Source organism: Eucyclogobius newberryi, unplaced genomic scaffold, assembly GCF_026437365.1.
Source record: "Eucyclogobius newberryi isolate DKJ021-1_F unplaced genomic scaffold, fEucNew1.0.hap1 SCAF_18, whole genome shotgun sequence".
Classification (NCBI taxonomy): domain Eukaryota; kingdom Metazoa; phylum Chordata; class Actinopteri; order Gobiiformes; family Gobiidae; genus Eucyclogobius; species Eucyclogobius newberryi.
In genome coordinates this window covers 17986913-18008932 of record NW_027315812.1, presented here as the reverse complement: position 1 = coordinate 18008932, position 22020 = coordinate 17986913, and the positions used below count along the sequence as shown (strand labels likewise).

Here is a 22020-nt window from a genome sequence, read left to right as displayed (position 1 = left end):
GTTTACAGTTATTCAAGTCATATTAATGTTGTACCTGTAAAGGTGTGGTGCCGAGCTCATGGCCGGCACGGCCCTGTGCAATTTTTGAAAGGTCATTGACCAAACGTTCAAAAATGTTAGCAGCATTCAAGTCACAATCATAATTGACATAGATGTCCACCACACTCTGGGCATCTGCAAAAAGACATGTTGTTCAATTACAGGTTTTACAGTGTTTCTGTTGAACAGAGCAGAGACAACAGACCTGCACAGATTCTGGTGAGGGTCTGGATCACCATCCACTTGTGGTCATAGGAACTAGTCGAGGTCTCAAGGATGTAGAGAAAAATCTCTTTGAAGAAGACCTGAACCAGAGACAGAGGTCCATATGTGAATAAAGTTTTTTTTAATCATGAAAAGAAACACTACAGGCGTCACACACTGACTGTAAAATCTGCTGATCATTGTTTTAGGGTGGAATCTAGTTTTGAGTATTTCCTAGAAATACAAGTTGACACTTTTTCATTAAGACAAATGCAGATGGGCAATTCAATACTTTGGTACTGAGGTTACCTGTGATTTTATAATTCAGTCACATTTTAGTATACTAATTCCGTAACCAAACACTGATTCTGATTCTGATTCTGATTCTGTAGCAAGATCTGGAGATCAAAGTAAAAGCAGATAATGCCTTCCAGCGCAGCGGAGATTACCTCGATTTGCATCTTGAGATGAGTCTTGAAGTGTGACAGCAGAGTGAGGAAGATGGACAGAGAGAGTTCAAAGACCTCGGGCACAGAGGATACCCCGTTCTTGGACAGAGCCACACACAGGTACTGCTTGATGGCATTTATGAACATTTCATTGGTTTTAAAAATGGGCCCAGCATTCTGCAGAATAGACAGCAGCAGCTGCAGAGACAAGACCTTCGACCGCAACTCATGAGACCTAAAAGCAGACAAAATACAAAAGATGTGAAAATATGTTGTTTTTCTATCGATTTCAAGACAAATTCAGGACATTCATAAAATAGGTACATCTGTAACACTAAAAGAATGTAAACAATATGATAATGTATCTCTCAAACAATCAAAGATGTGTTTTTCAGCAACCTCACACTTCCCTACTTTATATGCTGGAACTAGTTCCTTCTCAGCAATTCATTTTATCTCCAAAGGGCAGAGGACATTTGTGGAGGAAAAACAGAAATGTCTCTTTTCTTTTGTAATTCATAAAATATAAATTCTTGGAGCAACTGAAGTATCTTTTTCTCACTTCCTTTCTGTGATGACCTAAAAGCTGAGTCTCATTGTCTTTTATCAAGGTTTATTCAACTTCTCAAATTATTATTGGACCAATCTCCATTAGAAACATGACTCATATGTTTCCTACACATCGTGCCCTCACAAAGATGGAGAAGTGGTATCTGACTCAGCAAATGCTACTGAATGTTAATTTCTAATCATAAGAATTTCAGATTGAAGAAAATACATGAGCCATTAAACCAGATAAAGGGTACACACAAAACCTGTGTGGCTGTAAGATGCAAAGACACAAAGCTAAAGAAATGGCTCACTTGGGATCTGGTGGTCCATCAGAGAGTGGCTTCATCGACAGTTTACAAAGCGATCGAAAGACGAGGAAAGCATCTTTCTGGAGGATGTGAGAGAATTTAGCTCCTGGAGGCTGACCCGGAGCAGCACCAGATTCCTGCAAAATCAATTAATACATAGTAAAATAATAAACACCTAAATTCCAGTCAGTGATAAAACATGTTTTTAAACGTGAGCGCTTTAACCTGAGTGTCAGTGGATGAGACGGAGAGCCGGTCGTCAGGCAGAGACGGCGTGAAGGAGGCAGAGATTGGGGTGCCTGGGATGCCGTTGGCATGGACGTGCTCATTGTCACTGCCTGCAGTCCCCTCGTCCTCCAGAGAGCTCTGGGTCCCCTCGGTGACGACCTCGGCTGGCTCCGACTCTGCTGGCTCTCCCGAATCCTTTGCCTCCGAGCACAGGTTTGCAGGGTCTAGACAGTGCCCTGTGCACAATTACATACATATTATGCATCAACCCAACTTTAATGTGTTTTTTACAATGGTTTTCCATAATTATTAGTCCTATTGTTAGTTTTAGTCTTTACAGATTAGCGCATGTGTTTCAAACATTATATTTGGCGGATCGTATAATTACAAATTATGTATACATTTTTTTTAAATGTCATAAAGTGTATTTTTTAAAAACAGAGAAATATCTTGAAACCTCGACAACTCGGGGTAGTACTTTTACGTTTTCTGTCAGCATATAAGAGCACATAGGGAGTCTTCCCTAAAACTGCCTTGTGGCTTTATATAGGCCTAAACATTATTATTTATTTGAAGAATGCCGTGTGACAAAGAGCTTTCTGCTTTCTTGCGTAATGTCTAACACCCAGAAACAGGCCTTAAATGAGTCAATAAATTGTGAACCATGTAATGATGCTCTTACCTCCTGCTACAGTATTGACTACTTCTTGAAGTATACTCTGGACAATTTCATGGGCTTTCTCCTCATAGTTGGGAGTCTCTCCTTCCTCATTGGCCTCTGTATGCTCTCGAGTTTCTGCATCTAAAAAGAAAGGAAAAAAACAAACACAACCATTAATAAAGATTAAAACAATGAATACATAATTAATTGGATTTACAAAAACAGTATGCATCAAATGCATTTCTATTTGTTCTACAACACATTCCCAGTTGTTAAATCTACAGTGTTATTGCTTACTCTGTGCTGCTGCCGTCGCCTGGTCTGCCTCTGTCTGTTCATTTTCTACCATACAAAACTCAGTCCCGTTCTCCGGGTCTGGACTCTCGTAGGCAGGCTCCTGCTCCGACACAGACCTGCTGCTTCCTTCAGGGGCGGGGGTGGAGGGGGCCGTGGAGGGCGTGGATGGAGCAGAGGGGATGTTGATGGTCAGGGTGGGGGGCGTCGTGGGACCGTTGGCTTCTTGGCTCGGGCTCTTGGACTCGTTCTGAGGTGTAACAGGGGAATGTTGTCGATGACGCTCTCTCTCCTGCTGCTTTGCCTCCTGTAGCTACAAGACAAAAGCACAAGCACACAAACACACCCAGGTCAATACAGAAATAATAAGAGTGAATAGGGTCTATATCCCTGAGAGCGGTTTCAAAATTGTCGACAGAGAAAAGGTAAATGTATCAATCAGGCATAACACTATCACCACTGCAGGTGAGTTTGTGTCAATAGCTAACTAATATTACATGGAGTTTAATTTTAAAAAGGTCTTAATAATGAGAGACCAGTGGACATATACTGTTATACTTGATCAATTCAAGGTGCTCAATGAACTATGTCTGTAATAATGAAAATTCAAGTTCCAGAAAAGTTTCATGCTTGTATATAAAACGTTTAAGTCCAGTAATACTAGGCAGCATTTCCTCTGGAACAAAATGCATCTTGGCTGGTGCGTCACAGTTGATAAGTAACCACTTCCTCTGATATGGGCATATGAGTGTGACTATACTTTGGTGAAGGTAGGTCATGAGCCAAAAGTGGGTCAGAAAATATTAGCGCAGAGTTTAAGCCATTGTATTTTTCAGTGTCAAATGCATTTGCAAAGCAACATTCAAAGATCACACAGGTCCTTTCTGAAAAATCTATGTGTAAGATACTGATGCCAAAAACTGTACAGAGAATGTTACAGAGAATTCAGGACGTGTTTGTAGTGTCAAAATGAATCTACTGAAGAAAATGTGAAGACAAAGAACATTTACTGACTGGATAGAAACGTAAGCTCTAAATGGAAAATAAAATCTGAAAAGATGTGGAAAATAATGGTGATAGATGGTGACCTCCCCCCTCTGGAGAAGATTAGTGTTTCGATAAATGTAAGCAGCTTTGTGCAAGGACAAGTGAAACAATTGTGCACAAAATCATATTATCATATTGAGGATTCAAGATACTAGTAATTATTTATGAAGATTAAGGAAGGACAAGTTAATTCCCAAATTAACCTTTCATCATGTAGACTGTAGTATATAATCTACAGGTCATGACTGAACTGACTGGAGCTGAGGCAACAAGTTCGGTCTGCATGTGTGCTGGAGCAATAACCTCTGAGCCACACACCAACTCTAACACTATGGTCTCTCAAAACCTTTTTGTTAATTGGGTTTTCTGTGTTGTGTGTAAGCCTAATATGTCACATTCAATGAGACATTCTTAAAGGAAACAATTAATATTGAATATAAGCGGTGGTAACAAGGGGGGACAGGCAGAGCTTGTAGAGGAGCAGCCCAGGCAGAAAAAACAAACTAAGCTCATTATTTAAATGCCACCTCAGTGGGATAGTGAAGGCTGAGCCGCGTGTTAAAACCTGAGACAGGCTCTTAAGAGTGCATGTGTTTGATCAGACACTACAGACACTACAGCCACAATGCCACCATAGATCTCAGACTCATGCCATGTTTCTGCCTCTGTCCTGTTTAAGTGTCTACATTCATGCAAAATTCTCAACAGAATAAATGAAAAATCTGCAAAAAAGCAGCAAGTCAGCTGGAGCCGTCATTGCCAAAACATTTAGTAAACCTCAAGAGTTTATGTTGACTACAATGTGCCAAGGTATGGGAGAGCAAGATGATTTGAAGACATGTCAACAAGCTACAGCAAGCACACAATGGAGGAGAAGTACACAGTAGCACCTGCTCTGGTGCGGCGCAGGAGCCAGAGAGAAATGAGTGCAGGAGAAGATGACAGAAGCGTGATGCGCAAACACAGACACAGTGTTCAGTCGAATCAGGCAAATCACAGCAGTCCTGCAAGCTTTACCTGGCGGTCACGCTTTCGGGAGGCCAGAGACCAAGATATCTTGTGATTTGTAAGCTATGTGTCCAAAGGAAGGGAGGCAGGTAAGGAGGGAAAAGTGTCATTCAAAAAGAAATAAAATGACATTAGAGCAAGTTTTGTTGGGTCAAATCATCTTCTAATTTTCCCGCACAAAATACAAAACAAGCTGAAAATTTGACTGAAAAATACAGTACACATACAGAAAACACAGTATATCTATTGCATTGGCAACAGATATTTGGCACAAACATTTAACACTAGAAACACTTTCTTACTTGAGTCTAATTTTATTCAAAGAGATGTGAGAGGCTTAACGAAAAGCCCCATCCTTCGCTCTGGGTCTGGGGCTCCACTGTTTACTCTTCAGCTGCATGTGTAAAGTAAATATGTGACCGTGTTAGAACATACTGCTTGGTTTTCCATGCGTGCGAAGATGACGTTGAGCATCTGTGTGAGCGTGGCCTTGGCCGTGGTCTGGTTGATGAGGTTTTTACTGGCCAGGTAGATATTGTAGCAGGTGCGCACTGCCTGCAGGACGGTCCCCTCGTGGATCTCTATGTGCTGAGAGGTGACCGCCGTCAATAAGGCCTGGACACAAGAGACACAAGAGCAAGACATGGATATGTGGTGCTCAGTTACAGTGTAGTGTAGCTTCTAACTTAGATGCAGTATTTATTATTATAGAAAGCTTCATAACTATAATTATACACATGTTGAATATTCTACTTTTGCTTTCTTTTACCAACAGTTGCACACAGATACTTCTTCTTCTTCTTCTTCTTCAGTTTGTTCTCAGGCCAGATCAGGGTTCAATTTGGTCAGTGACATTTTTAAAGGTTGAGAAAGAATAACTTGTACACAAAAGCACTTTCTTTATTCAGTGAAATCTGGTGACGATTAAATGAAGAGTACCAAGTCGGGAAGCTATACTTTACAATCATTAAATTACTAAACCTAATCCTAAAAACAAATTATTATTTGATAAAAACAGCTGAGAAAAAATGATTCCTGTAAATGTAAATTAAAAGGAAAAAGAAATGTTTCGGATGGGTTTTTATCTATTTTTATTTATGTTTACATTTTAGAAGTTGCACCTTGCAATTGTACTCCAGGTATATTTGTTACTGGTTAATTTGAAATAGTCCCACCTTGATGATCTGGAGTTGCACCCCTTCATCGGTCTGCGGGCCCTGGAAGCAGGCGCAGATGGTTTCGATGATGCGGTCGATGAGCTTCTTGCCCGGGGCGGTGTTGTCGGGGGCACTGCCGGTCAGGTGGCCGTACGCTATCAGCTTCTACACGTGCAAAACAAACACAGGCACAAGCTAAAGTCATATTATAACATATATACAAGTGTTGTGACATCTATGCACTGCGACCTTTTAACTCCTCCACAAAAACACTGGAGGGCGTGTGCCGTGACTCTGCACTGACCTGTAAACAGTCGAGAGAGGTGATGACGATGCGGGGACATTTGGACTGACATGCCAGCTCGAACGGCAAGAAGTACTTGTCGGCCTCGATGAAGCTGGTCTTGGATTTGATCGGGGGTAAAGTGCTTGAACCTGATTTGTTGTCTCCACTGGGCGGACTGGAGAAGAAATACATGGTTAGAATGAGAGACAACCCTAACCAGTAAAGTAACCAGAGCTGACGCATGGTTTAGAATTGGGCTAACAGGCTCAACATCCCCTGGAAAGAGAGGCAGTATGACTACCAAATGAAAAGTCCAGGCTCAGCGCAGCGTGTTACTACACTACACAGAACAAGACTTTCATTTCTTTTCAAAATGTGATTTCTCTAGTCGTGTTCCTCAAGGCAAATAACACCACATTTTATGACAGGGGATTAAACATTATTGCCTGGACGCTTCAAAAGTTGTATTTGATCTATCCTTATAGGCTTAGCAATCCAAATCCGTTTTTAAAAACCCAGACTTGAGCCATGCTACCCTGCTGTCAAAGCATCTCCCACAAATCTGAAAGAAATACTCATATTAAACAGTTTTTTTCAGCTTATTGTCAGAGCAGAGGGGGACCATTGATTTTAGTAGATGTGTTCGCACTCGCAGCATCCTAACCACACCCAAACTGCGCTGGGATGAGACAGAGATGGAAGCGGAGGAGGGAGGAGGGGAAGGGACACGTGCTCTCACACAAAAAAGGGAAAGGTTTCATTGTTTATGTCTTGGCAGTAGAAAGGCATGACTTCAGCTCTTTCAAGGGGACGACCTCCGAACGCCACAGATAAACACAGCAGCATTACGCAACGAAGTACAGAAAATGTGAGCCAAGATGGAAGTAAACCCTGCAAACGCTAATAACGCAAAGCTATAACTGAATAAAACTGGGTGGGATGTTGTAGCTATTAGAGAAAAATACTGTGTAAAAGACAACCTGCTGTGGGCTGTGACGGAGCTGGTCTGTATGATTCTTGTACATTGTGTTAACGGTCTACAGGGAGCGCTGATCGCCCATCCTCCACTCACTGTTAAGCAGCTTATGATCATGATATGCAGATTTACTTACAAACGATATGCGTGAGGTCTCAAACGTAGTAAACGCATCATGACATCAGCCCGAATTGAACCGCAATTAAAAATAAAGAATTTGGAGGCACTTCTTCTCAGCAATTTTAAAGAAATACACAAAAAACACAACTGCTACATGTGCCTGCCTAGTGCTCATTTTAAAATCATGCTTTCCCCGTTTTGGAATTGTGAATGTACATGTTAAATCACCCCACAATAATAGTGATAGTAATGCTGTTGGTCAATTCTTAACAAAGCACAATAGCTTTGTCTCGGAGGAAAGATGGATACGCTCTTTAAGCATTTCCTGTTTCATTGTCCCTTGTGTGGACAGCTGTGATTTAGAGGCAGTGCACTTTTCCAAATATTTCTCAATCAGTTGCTGTAATTGTTTGAATATACTTTGTTTTAAAATGTTCCCCCGAGATATTTTAAAAAGATGCACATAATATAATACCAGATGTAAAACTCCATCTCTACCTCCTAACAATATAATGTCCTTGAGTGAATTACATTTTATAGCCAATTCTAGCTTAGAAATAACGATGCTTTGTCTTGGGGGAGCAATGATAATAATAAAATGTTCCATGTATAACAACAGTACTCGAGTCGAATGCAAAATCCTCGGCTGGTGTTCACGTTGTCAACAATAATCTTTTATCTAAAAATTTTCCAGCTATTGAAAGCGGTGTTGTTTGGAAAGGGTCAAGCTAATTCAGAAAGAAAATAGCCTAATGGAGAGAAATAATAGCTTTGTTTGTGCACGATGTGAAAGTTAAAACGAGACAGCAGGAAGAAGATGAGGGGACAGGGCACTCCAGGCACGTATCATTCAGCAAATACATTAACAAGAGCAATCTCAGTAAAAGTGACACACAAAACCAAACAAAACTCAAATCGTAGTGGTATTGGTTCCATCGGAAAAAAAACACATTCACAGTCACAGTTTTAAATAATCAAATAATCCTTACCTCAATTTTTCTGATTCCTCTTTGATTTCCTCTGAAATGAAAAAGAAGAGGGAGATTGAATTTAATATTGCGATGAGTTGTGGGAATGTTGAATATGCTGTCATTTATTCTGCTGATGACACAACAGGGACTGAAGCCAGACATATATAAGCCAATATAGAGGATTTTAGGAAGGACATTTTTCTCAGGAATTGGCCGAAGAGCACAACTTGGGCTCCAACATCACATTATTAAGCGCTGCAGCTGTTACAAGAACCACTTTTTTTGCTTCAAGTGGTTCAAAAACAACAATACAATCAAAACTGCACTTAAGATGCTTTTAGCTGTCTGAGGGAAAATCATATTGCGGAGAACACTTTCGGATTCATAGCAAACGGAGATGTAAATACGAATCCGTACATCAATAATTGTCTATATTCAGGACAAAATATAATTGCAAGAACTAAAAAAAAAAATCATAGTAGGGAAAAAGTACAAGCAAAAGCTCATTTTAATTTTATCTACTTCAATTCCAAATGTACAGTGTTCTTTTTATCTGGACATTTGTTACTTCGCCTTGACTTGTCATTCAGGAAACTGGACACAAACTGGAGCAAAGGTAAGCTATTAGACAATATGGAATGAATTAAGAATGAATTAAGTGAAAATAAATCAGTAAAATCCTTAAATTCTTATGAAGTAATAATGACTTTACTCCTCTCTGAAGACACCGTTTTGGTAATGCTTGTAAAAAAGTGTTTAAAATGTTATATTTTGGGACATGACCATCGTAATGCTTTAACTTAAGCAGAACCATCATTCACCTCGGGCTGAAATGTCCTGTTTATTTCACAGATCTTCAAGCATGAAAGCCATTGCATGAACTTTCTGAGAGCTGGCACAGTTGAGAGAGGAAGAGAATGTGACAGACTCAGAAGGAGGATGTGATAGAAAGAGAGAAACGGAGCGGGCGGGAGGACAGAAATTGTACATGGCTTTTAAAAGAGGTTCTTGACTGAGCTGGCTGCAATAGTTGGGGGGGAAATCCAGTAAAAGCCATGACAGCTCAATTATTTCACAGCTAGAAGGCTCAAAGTAATGCACTCCTGGAGAATATTTAGCACTTAACAGTCTGTGTATTACAGGGCGGGTTTAAGGCTATGTTACTGTAACTGCACTGACAATGGCAGAGCGGGCAACACTTTCAGAGTTCGATAGACACAAACAGAGTGTTCATTAATCTCTAGCTTAATCTGACTCCTTTGGGTGAATTGCATATAATTGAAAAAAAGAAAGAAAGAACAGAATATATGGCTATGCTAACTGTTGATGGCATTAGGAAAAATCGCATGTTCTCCTCATGTCTGCCTTTAATCTGGGGAGCTTCATCTTTTTTTTTAATACCTTTGCACATTTTGAATTTTCCCCAAAGAGTGGGCTATAACGTAAAAGCAAGAGTTTGTGACAAAAACCTTGATTGGCTGTGTTTGGGTGGTCCACCTCAGTTTCACTTCACGCTCAAAATTCATTCAAGGATTATTTGTAGATATTAACAATTTGCCAAAGGGTTTGTGAGAGCGAGGAAATAGTTACATATTTAAATACCTACTTCCTCCTTTTGCAGTGTGGAAATCCTGTAGCCCAGCTTTAAATATGTACAATAGGCTTTTCCTCCAGCTACTCCTGACCATGAGCCTAATTTTAGATCACATACACTGATTTCCATACAAGAGGCGATTGTATATATTATTTACACGTACATTAGATATTTCAAACTATTTCAGTCGAATAGTAGGTGACAAAGAAATAAAAATGTTGTCTTATTGAAAACAAAGAAAATGGCTCTCAATTTGAATTTACTGAATATAAATAAGCCATCATAATTACCATTCAAAACACAATATGAAAGGCACATTTAAGGCACCGGAGCATATCACTGATGATACAAGAGGTGACTGAATCTCTGGCTCAAGGAAAATTGTACTAATTGCACATCCCTAAATAGAGAATAAATTAATAATGAGTTTGGGACGTAATTGTGTTTTTCGTTTTATGTTTTATAGGCAAGTGGGTCATTTGTATGCTATGGTTAGGAATTCATATTTGTCCTTATGTGTAAAAAGATGTTTTAGACTTTAGACGAATGGCACAGGAAAGCTTCTTGTCTGATCCAACTGCAGCATGTAATGTTGAACTGAAATATACTTTTGGTGGCTGCTGCAGGAACCAGGCCAGGATTCGAGAGGACTGGATGGAAGTGCCAGTGTGATGCAGTCAAGCAAACGGGAAAGAGGACGAGGAGGAAAAAACACAGACAGGACAGACATGGATAAAGGATGTGATGGAGGAGGCCAGATGACAATATGCGACAAACACAATTATGTCTTTCCTCTCTATTGCACAAGATGTTGTTTTTGTTTTTTTGGAAAATAATGGCTGAACCGGGAAAATGTTACCAAGCCGTTTTCAATGTGGGATTCAGTTGTTTTCTTCTGTATCAATAACTGAAATAACAAAGTGCTAAATAAATCAAGAAAGCTTCTTATTTTTTACCACGACATTTAGATGCTTCATAACATAACATAGTTTGCACAGTAAACAAACTGTATTTAGACTAATACTCCACTAATAAAAAAAAAAAACTAAGGATTTTGTCGGTAATTAATTGACTATTGACTATAGAGCTGGGTTGAAAAAAAATCGATTTTCTGATTTTTAATCGATTCGCATATTAATACCGATTATCGATTCGTTTTTTTCTTTTTTAAATTAAAATTATTTTCTACATTTCCCTCAGTGAACTTCAATCTACCTTCAAGAAAGATAATTCAGGACTCCTGGATTATCTTTCTTGAAGGTAGATTGACCCTTAACCTTTTCATCAGTCTTCCAGCCATCAGTAACTACCAATACTTGTAAGATTTGCTGTTTAATATTAATATAATACTAGTTTAATATGTTGCTTCTCTACACAGTCATGAAGTGAAGGAAACGGTTCAAATACATTTTTCATTTTTAATAACATTAACCCCCGGATCGAATCGAAATCGGATCAAATCGGAAATCAGATCGAAATCGTAGCAAATCGGATGGGATCTGAGAAATCGGAAAAAATCTATTTTGAAACGTAAAAATCGGAATCGAATCGATTCTTGAAATTTGAATAGAAACCCAGCTCTAATTGACTATCCTCCAAATACATATTGTACTGGTCGTAGTTACAAACATAAAATTGAACTCATATTTGACAGTACAATTCAAAAGTATGCTCACTTTTTACACTATCATTTGAAATTGCATTGATCTGCTATTGGTTTTCTTACATTATCATTTCCTCACACTTTCTCAGAGGGCTCCACATCCCAGTCTGTCCCGTACAGGCTCTGAACACTTTCTTTCAAACACGTGTGAAATTACAAATAGGCCGTGACCCTGGGGCTTGTCCTTCTTAGCATTAGCCTCACGTAGCTCAGTCTCTGTAGTGTTGGGCTACTACATGTATGTTAATGTGTGACCGGACGACAGGAGGGATCGGGAGATGGGCCCCGTCACACCGATGTGTCACATAATTATCCCGGTGTGTCAGGGGTGTTGATGAAGAGAAGTCGCACAGGGTTTGAACAAAGAAACCATAGCAACAGACATTGCGCGGCAAACTACAAGATAGGAGATTTATGTGTACACTAGAGGTAATTTCAATTAAAATAAATGTCACATTTAGTCCAAAGTCAAGTTTGTCCATTTCCAAATTATTTTTTCCATTTCCCTGTCAGTCCAGTCCTTGATCGTTGGTGAGGTTTGTGTCAACCATTTCTTTGTGATGGCCTTTTCCCCCCGCCAAAAGTACGCTCTAAAAAGGTATCCTCTATATTGTGTCCATGTGTCCTGGAGTTTTGAGGCCCTGAAGTTAATTTTAAAAGCTCAGAAAATATACTATTCAGAAACGCTCATGAGATAGTAAAGTCGGTGTAATCCCTCATTTGTCCAGAAGTGTTGTTTTTAGAAAAACAATGTCCAAATGACTACAACTGAATCTTTTTCTACCATGAGATAGTAAACATGTAAAATATTTCTAATTATGTTGAAAGTAAAATTAAGTTTTCCTGTTTTTTTGTTGGTAATGTATAAATATTGTGCTTATGACAGGTGTACGTAGGTCATTATTTTTATACTGTAAACACTTTAATAGCAATATTGAGCTAAAAAAAACACTTTATAACAGAATATAGTCAGCTTGGTAGGATAGCACCTATGGTAAATATGTATCATACTTCCATTAAGTTGCATTTAGAAAAATAAAACTTTAAAATTACAGGAAGTAGAGCCGAGTTCTAAAACAGAATCTCCATGTGATGTCATCAATATGCGACATGCCATTGAAAACGCAGAGCGTTTATACTTGACTGACACGTTTCTGACAGTTTAAACGATCAATCAATGATCGTATTATTGTTTGTCAACTCGTAACTTGTGTAATTTATATGGATTTAGGCTCTTGTTTTCAGTATGATTGCAAGGTAACAGTTGTGGAATTACCTCCACATGTCATATTTGCTGCCCATGTCCAACTAGGAAGTAACATCGTCAAACTGGGGACAAATATGTAGTCAAATCTGAAATATAATAGTGTTCACAACATTTTAGGGAAATTTGTAGTCAAACCCGTCGTATAGACTTGAAATAGTTATTTGTTGTAGTAAAACCAAGAGTTTTAGTGTGTTGCAGTAGTGCTATAGGTTCCATGACCACAGAATAAGCTTTATCGAAAGAAAAACACTGTACAAATACTTATTATATGACTTATTATATGAATGCGTCTAAGCTCTGCAAACTGCCTCAGGCAAAGGTTTGAGTCTCCTCATCAGTACAAACTATAGTTACACATTAACCTCCTCCACTTGAGCTGAATGTCACAGAGAACATTGCTGACCGTTCTGTGGTTTGTCCTTGTATTGCACCAAACAAGGAACACACCAGAGACTGCAGCTCTTTAGGACAGGGGCCCAGTCATGCTCGGAGAGAGTCCCACAGAGAGGGCCCCCCACACTTTAATGTAGAGACCACTAAGACCAGAGGCCCCACCAGAGCCCTGAGCTCCTCATTCTGAGAAATCTGAAATAAAGCACAAAGTACCACAAAGTACCACAAAGCACAAAGTAACTGAAAGTGTATGACATTGTATAAAAGACAGTAATATAACCTATACAAGGTATGAATGTGGCCATGGCTTGAGATCCTACAAATGAAAATGCCATGCCAAGACCGTGCTGTAATTGAGATTTTAAAAAAGTCATGGCGAATAGTGTCTAAGCAGCACAGACTCCTTCTCACCAGGGAAGGAATCATATGCATTAAAACACATTAGAGACACGCCGCTGAAATGTCTAGGTCTCACACTATCACAAAGAGTTCCATAATGTCTAAGAGCAGACCAACCGACTGCCACATCTTCAAACTCTACTTCCTTCTTTATATACTTCTCTGAAAATAATAATACACATTACAATACAAGAAAACAAACTATAATAATAATAAAGCATTTTCTTGGGATGGGATACACTGTAGAATACTATCAGATTGACACAGATCTCTTAATTATCTATTCCTCCATTGTTCCCTCATCAAGAAACAAGTGGGTCAGCTACAACTGTCCCATTTCTCCACTTTGAGAGTTACGCAAGAAACTCCACTAACCAGTCAGGCCCAAGTCATTTCAAACTACACTCCTGATACAATCTTATTTTTTACACAAAGTTATCATTTTAACTGTCCCATAAAACCTCAGTCTACACAAAAAGGACTATACAGTAGCTAGAGGTCGACATCAATTAAAAAATAAATAAATAAATAAATAAATAAATATATATATATATATATATATATATATATATATATTAGCAGATACTCTCTAATCAGCTACTTTTAAAACATTGTTATAAAGACTAAACTGCCAGCTTTCAATTGCTTTTTTTATTTTTTTATAAATGGCACTTGTTTTTGGAAAATTAATTCTACAAATCCTACAAAAAAGGGTATAAGATGATATTTATGCGATTTTGTGATACATTTTTGGGCATTTCACATTTGTCTGATAATTCAACCTCAACTAATATGTTTAAAGTCATGTTTAAACACATTTATGTTGGATTGACATTATCTGACTATCATTATACGGATACCGTCAATATCATCCACTCGTAACGACTATAATATTACTACTACTACTACTGCAGGTACTAAGCTCGATAGGGTACAACTGCTATAATCTACAACCTTGGCTGCGCCAGCTTTTGTCCTCAAAGTCAATTTCAAGAAACATCATAGGAAAGTAAACATTATCAAAATATACAGCGTCAAATTCAATTTATTTTGCGCCTCTGAAATCCATCGTGTCGCGCACTGAGCAAATGTATGCGCACCATAATGTCAGCCGTATTATAGAAACATAATAGCCTTTGGTGGCCACAGACTCTGATACCAAACACCGACTGAACACAGCCGCGGTGAAAAATACATGAGGCGGTGACGACAGAGCGGAGGGCCTGTGTGCCCCGACCTGGAGTCTGATCACGCACACCACCTCCAAGGACCTCAACGCTGCAGGCCAAGAGGGAAGTTTACAGTTCTGAGGGATGACGAAGTTGTGCAAACATGACTTGACGTTGACATGTCAGAACTCACATTGCCACGCGGCTTTGCAACTTCGTCACTGCTAGTCGGGCTGTGTAATTAATCACATTTGAATTGCGATTGAGATTGAATCATACGCTTGGGTCACTTTAATGAAGAGGTCCACAGCCAATCCTCTGTAGTATGTGGTTTGGAGCAAAGTTCAATAGTAAGAACAAACTGCTTCTCTTTTCAGTGTACCAGCAGATGTTGCCTGGAGAGTCCAGAAGGAAATATTTCTGTACTTTTTATACAGATCAATATCAATCCGGTTTCATCTCCCAGAGTTCAGATGGGGGTGATTGACACACATGGTTCGTCCATATAAAAACAAATATGGCTGCTTATGATGGGAAAAAATACTACACAAGAGTGAAAAACATTGATCTCTGCAGAATTGAGTGAAGCACAAAACATTCATCTGAGGTGAGAGAAGTGCGCTTTTTTTCCAGCGACCGTCACTAAAATCTGATTGCACCGTTCTGTCAGAGTTTGGCTCAAGTCTTGACGGAGGGCATAGTGACAAGGCTCACTCGTCGTTAAGTATTTAATAAGTGTGTATTCTGGATCCTAGGCAAAAGGTCTTGCCCCCTTGACTGGCTTTTTAAATACAAATTTCATAGTAACTACTAACTAAGAGTTATTAATATTACACTGAATTATACAAGAGGAAATACCAAAGGCAAGCTAAAGTGGTTTAAAAGCCCAAACAATAGAATACCTAAACCTTTTAAGAGACTTTGATGCCTTTCTGCATCAGATGACTGGAGTCTGACTAGTGTGACAACGCAAGAAGGAACACGGCTCAGACATTGGATCCCTGGAGCAAAGGCAGCTTCAACATCTTATGTAATGCATGTTTGAATAGGGTTTTATAAAAGGATCCTTCCATCACAAGACATCCAAGGCAAGCTGATCCTGGCAACAACAAGACGACAATGCAACAGCAGGAGAATGATGATGAGCCAGCGAGAGGTCACAACTGAGAGGATTTCTCAGTGTTTTTTACATTGTGCCCACCTCAACTCAAAAGTTATACAAGGCCAAAGAAACAAGTGTGGGTTTACACGAAACAAAAGACATAATAGAAGGTTTCAGGCAAGTAGTAAAATATAATACTTTCAAATAAACACATCCAATAATATTAAAATGGACTGCATCTATTCTACTTATGCTGTTAAGAGATTAGAACAAAAACACAAACCACTAACCACCCAGCCTCAATAATCTCTCAATATCTTGATTCGCATCACCTTTAAATGTTTTGAGCCTGATGCCCTTAAAAAAAAAAAAAAAAATTGGCATTTGTCCATACTTTGTCCAACTTCTCTTACTACATTTGAAATAAATAGTGCAACTAAATGCATTGACCCATCATGGCTGAGTAAATAAACACGACAGGGGGCTAAATTGTGCTGGGCGACGTGGGCAGCTGCAGCTCACTGTGGTGCATTTTTAGAAATCACAGCATGCACATAAGACAGACAATCTGTTTCATTACGGATCACATCAAAGTCCACACACTCCTCAGGGCGACGTGACAAACAGCCCTCTCGCTCTATCTCTGCAGACAGACCGCTGCAGAGACACCGGGCCTCTCCTCCACAGCACCATGACCAAGCATTCCTGAAGCAGCCGCCGACTCCAGGAGGGAGGGTCCAGGACTGGGATAGCACAGGTCACTGACGTGCAGACCACTCTATTCTCCAGATAACTCTGGCTCAGACAAAATCGACTGCATTATGACAGATGCATGAGTCCTTTTTAGCCTACGCTATTCCCTAGTTTTATCATAATATTAAGTCAGAGAAGCCCAGCTCGAATGTATTCAATAAAAAATCCTAAGTATTTTTATTATACCCATGAAAACTCCATAAAATAGGTATTACCAAAAATGATTAATGTTGGAAAGGTCAAAGTGCATTTGATGTTTTCCGGGGACAGGACTTGTGACGTGCCGAGCTATTCCGAGAGGATGAAGAGGAGGAGAAATGTAAAGGATGATGAAGTAGTGACTGAGCAATGGGACAGATGGCTTTGGTTTTTATAAGGAAGTTATAATGAAATGATTATTAAACTCAACATATATAGTTAGCTGAGTAACTTCCGATTCAGAAGATTTTTCGTGTTCATGTTTTTATTGTGACAGCAGAAATTAATATAGTTGGTGACATTAAACGTTCAAATCTTATAAGCATGGCACTGTCATTTGATAATAAATAATTCATCATGATTGTCTATAATTTGATATTACTCAAAATAAATCAGTTTAAAGTATGTTGTTTATAGTAAGCAGTAAAAGTGTTCACAATAGGTCAGTAGCCATCACCGGAGCAGGAAGCTGGACACTAGAAAGACCCTCCCATTGAATTTGCATTTCAAAGACCCATCTGTGTCTAGTGCAGATCTGACGACTGGCACCAAGCTCTCCATCAGCTCTACCCTTTGGTTTCCCCCATGATGCTCTGGTGGTCATAGAAACATCCAAGGAGTGAGTGTGGGGCTGATAAATACCTCCTTCACGCCCCCAAATGACTTCATGTCAACACTAGACGTACAATGTAAAGTTTTATTTTCCTTCAGAGCCCAACGCTGACTGAAGCTATTATCCGGAGCAAGAATACTCATTACCTCTCCGCTGTTTTCATTAATCAAACTACAACATCATGAGCGTGTAAAAAGGCTCTGCCTGCAGGTGCAATAATAAACTTCTTCTGTGGTTAATCTAGGGATAAATTGTGAGCAGGTATCCACCTCCAAACTCGATACAGATAAACACAGGGGCCAGCTGAGCCCACCGCCAAGAGCCTGAGAAGAATCAGCCCCCTGACATTTCTATTGTCTGCCCTGAAAGGAAAGGTCGCCCAGCAGTAATTACATCTGAGGAGGTTGTCCGGGATACCACGCTTGTTTGTGTGGATGAGGCCTAACCAGCCTAATGCCTACTCACAATATTCAGTGTTAACTCTGACTTTGTTGAACTTGCATAGTGGGTGTTTTCATATGTTTTGAATGTGGGTATGAAAGCTCAGGGGTATGAAGACATACGTAGATGTATATTTATGCAGCCATTACCAGGTGTGGTCACTTCAGCAAATGCTTAATATAATTCTAAAAGTTAGCCTTCTATCTAGAGCATATTGCCTTGTTCGTCTGTGCCAGATTCATGTGTTAAATGCAGGTCATTCTTTAATTGGTTTAGCAGTTCATAGGTCAGTCTTGCTCATGGACGTGTCTGAAATGAGCCCTGTTTTTAAACATATACCACAAAATCTAATCACACAGAGTTAGATTCTAAAATTGCTCAGTCCTAGTCTGAACCGTAAGATACTGTGAGATATCCAGAGAGTTGAAGTCCAGAGAGTGAAGTAGACAGGAGACAAAGCTGCTTTTCAAGGTTGTTTGTTGCCTATCGAGGACAAAATATCTCACATTGTATGTTTACGGATAATAATAATTAAAAAATAATAATAATCACTTATATACAAGGTTTATAGGTTCAGCCTTGTCTGTTTGGGTGATAATTAATGGATATATAACAGCAGACAATGGAGAGAGACAATGCTTTAAGATTGGAGGTGCAGCACTCACTCATCACAGTTGAGAGTGAACCACCTCCTCAGCCTGGATAAAAGGATTATTGATGCTTACCCAGAGAGCCCTGGTCCTGCCATGTCGACTACTCTGCCGTTCATTATCTGAATATCAGTCACCCTTCGGGCTAACACCAGGAGCCGGAGGTTTAGTCTGCTCTTTCTCTGGAGCAGGAGCACACAGCCTCATCAAAAACGATGCCCTAAATATTCAACTCAAAACCCTATGGACACTTGCTTTACTGAGAAAGAACAGTGCACACAGAGGGCATTTTCTGCTATTATGTTATTCATTTAACAATTGTATTTATATATAGGGTGGTGAGGCCAAATATAATAGAGTGGGGCCAAATTTCAAATTAGTGGTTTAGTTTTTATAGGGAGACAAACATCCAATCAGAGAAAACATCCCATTTCTGATTGAAACATTTTAATAGTAACCACTAAATGAAGCAAAGATTAAATTAATCTTATATCAATAAAACTAACATGTTTTCACTGAGAGAAACTGAATATGAATGCTGTACAATTATTATAATGTATAACATAGATGTTAAGGAGGAAACAGATCCACAACATGTCAAAATCAATTGCTATATAAAATATGTTTTTCCTTGACGAGTCCAGTCCTACAAGCCAGATCAAGGCATCCTGCTTTCATCATGTTTGTGGTGCCTTCTCCCTAAAATCTACACTTGTTTTCCATATCTGCTTTTGGGTGAGTAAAAAATATGGATATGGACCAAGCAGCACATAAATAAGCATTTGCTTGAAGTCGGAAAGCGTGAACAAATATTAAGAATCGTTGTGTGCACTAAAATGCACTTATAAGACTTTCCATTCATCACTCAATCATCCCCTCTGTCATCTCTGCCATCCCCGGAGAGTCTGCCATTGTGATCTGCAGTTACCTGGACTGTCCTCTGTGCAAAACCACACACTTCCACTTTTAGTTTGACAACCTCTGTCAAAATCACGACAGCTTCTCGTAAAGGGGCCGACAGTTACACAAGGAGACAGCGAGGGCAAACTATTGCTCGACTGAAGAAGTACTTTTTACATTGAGGGGCTTGGTAGGTAAAGCTAGTGAAAAGCTAATTAACATTAGCTTTTCACATGATGATAAACATTAACATCATGTTTATCATCGTTCGATGTGTTCACGATCAGACATGCCACGGGTATCACTGCGGATATACAGAGTCATTCTTAAGTTTGTCTACAGCTGCTGAATGTTGCTTGACAAAAGGGTTATGATTCATTCCGAGTCAAAGTGAATGCAAAATCCATCCTTGCCTCTTCACAAACAAGCTCTCGTGAAAAGGGACCTGGGATCACGGGACACAAAGCTCAGGGAAACATAATCAGACCTGTTAACAGCAAAACATCAAACTAACAGCCCCACGTTTGCAGGTGGTTGTGACCTCTCAGTTGACCTTGTGTCTGCACACTCTGACGAGCAGGATAATGAGCAGTGCACAGAGCAGTGTGCACAGCAGGCCTCAGGCCAGGAAACAGGCTCCCCCTGAACACACCTCTTCAGGGGTTTAGCTGGAATAACCACTACGTGCGCCCAAGTGATTCTTGTTAAAGACAGGTTTCAATCAGAAGTTTCAACAGTATATGCTCCAAACTTTACCTAAGGCACCCACTCGTGGCTCTGTCCAACAACCAGCACACAACACAACTTTTACAATCTCAAGTGCGTGAGGCACAGAGACAATGTTCTTTGGGAGAAACAGAGGAGTGACATTTTGATAATCCAAGAGAAAGGTCAGGAGGAGCACCAGGACAGTGCACTGTCAAAGGCCATTGCATTTCTCCATTTCAAAACCCCCCAGCAGCTCAACATCACACAAACTGGAGCTGAAAGAAATTCCCCATAGAATCCCTTTGAGTTGTTTTAAAAAATGGAGGTACAGTGAGTGTTAGTCCAACGTTTTAATATTATTTTCTTGGAATTGTTTACCTTGTGAAATGTCTAACCAGTTTTCTTTCCAAGCACTCTAGCCCCATGCACAAGATGATAATGATCACCAAGAACCTCAATTAACTGGCATCAATTCACAATAAGTCTAGTAACCTTCTTATTCTTTCTTCATTCTAGCATCCTATTCTTCAGTTTCATAAACAAATAAGCATGTCAAGGCTTATTCTGTCTTTGAATACGCACAGTTGCAGTTGAAACAGAGGTAGAGACACAGATCCACAGTCTACCTGGGACCATTGTACGGAAAGAGTCATGTTACGCCAACACAGAGGAGGCAGGAGTTTAGGCATTAGGCTGAAACTTACACTGGTTTATAAATATCTGTTGTTGTGGCGGTGTATTTTGTTTGTACTATAGTCAAATGTATTAAAACAAGTTAATAAATTCAGAGTGGGGCAATATTAAGTGTGTAGACTAAAATCATTCCATGTTATGTATTGTTTTACATTTACTGACGGGGGTCTATAAGGGTTGTTCCAGCTTCCTGTTTATATGTCAAAATTAAAGACTTTAGCCCATCCAAAACAATAATAAAAATGTAATGGTGCTGGACAGTTGTCACTCTGAAACCAATGGATTTGCATACAATTATTATAAAATACCGTAATCAAATAAAACAAATTCCACCCTTCTGCATGACACACCTGCTAGCAAACAGCTACATAAAGCTAAAACATGTGTGCAGTTACAACAAAGAAAGTGCTCAGCTCGCCCATCACAATAAAAGCCTAATTACTTTAAACGACATACACAAATTGAAGCTTTACAATTACATTTCTGTATTGTTGTATCAGTATTTGGTCGATTAGCAAATACCTGTTGGTGCCTTCTTCAGTTCTTAGATGCGGGTTTAATTATAGATATGTCATAAAAACTATTTTGGCATTAACCGGAAGTAGGTCTTACTAACAGTGCTGCACTTGTCGGAGACGTGCTAGTGGCTCACAGCTGTCACCTTGTGTTTTTGGATCTTTCACCTTTTACTATTAAAATTACACAATATTCGGGGATTCGAGTGGACAAAAGCAACACATCCAGACACAGACAAGCTACAAACCTTCCAAAACACTTGCGCAAAGGACGCTTTAGCACCCGGCAACACATCACCAGGAAGAGACTCGCGTATCGCACCTTCCTGATGTGTGGCAAACGAAAACACTATGTTCCCTCAAACCACAGTGTATTTACATTGTCGTTACGCGCTTGGAACGTGTGTCAAGCTACTGTCCTGACACTGTGTCGCTGTGGATCGTCCGGCTTTTGCATCGTTATTCGGCTCGAGCATCGCCTCCGTGTAGCACAGAAACACCCACCCCTCCTGCACCATTTCCGTGTTTTATACGTGCCACGTCAATTAAATAGAAATGTGTGAGCAGTAAACGCCAAAGGACCGTTTATTGCATGTAAATAATGTCGTTGTAATAAACCCTGCGCGGTGTGCGTTTGCGACATTGTCCCGGTGGGAGAAACA

At 39.6% G+C, this 22020-nt stretch overlaps 1 protein-coding gene across 4 annotated transcripts in view; it reads right to left on the bottom strand.

Moving 5' to 3' along the window:
- arfgef1 (ADP-ribosylation factor guanine nucleotide-exchange factor 1 (brefeldin A-inhibited)) overlaps positions 1-22020 on the bottom strand; it is a 38452-nt gene that overhangs the window by 16010 nt on the left and 422 nt on the right. The window contains exons 2-13 of one of the 4 annotated variants that reach the window (XM_072450772.1): positions 8319-8349; positions 6252-6408; positions 5966-6112; positions 5226-5405; positions 4800-4853; positions 2739-3048; positions 2463-2582; positions 1778-2016; positions 1556-1689; positions 693-927; positions 245-344; positions 35-174 (exon numbers count right to left, since the gene is read on the bottom strand). In XM_072450772.1, coding sequence (XP_072306873.1) covers positions 35-174; positions 245-344; positions 693-927; positions 1556-1689; positions 1778-2016; positions 2463-2582; positions 2739-3048; positions 4800-4853; positions 5226-5405; positions 5966-6112; positions 6252-6408; positions 8319-8349 — 1847 coding nt within the window. The remainder of the gene's footprint in view (positions 1-34; positions 175-244; positions 345-692; positions 928-1555; positions 1690-1777; positions 2017-2462; positions 2583-2738; positions 3049-4799; positions 4854-5225; positions 5406-5965; positions 6113-6251; positions 6409-8318; positions 8350-22020) is intronic. The other 3 variants (XM_072450773.1, XM_072450775.1, XM_072450776.1) reach the window with 3 other exon arrangements.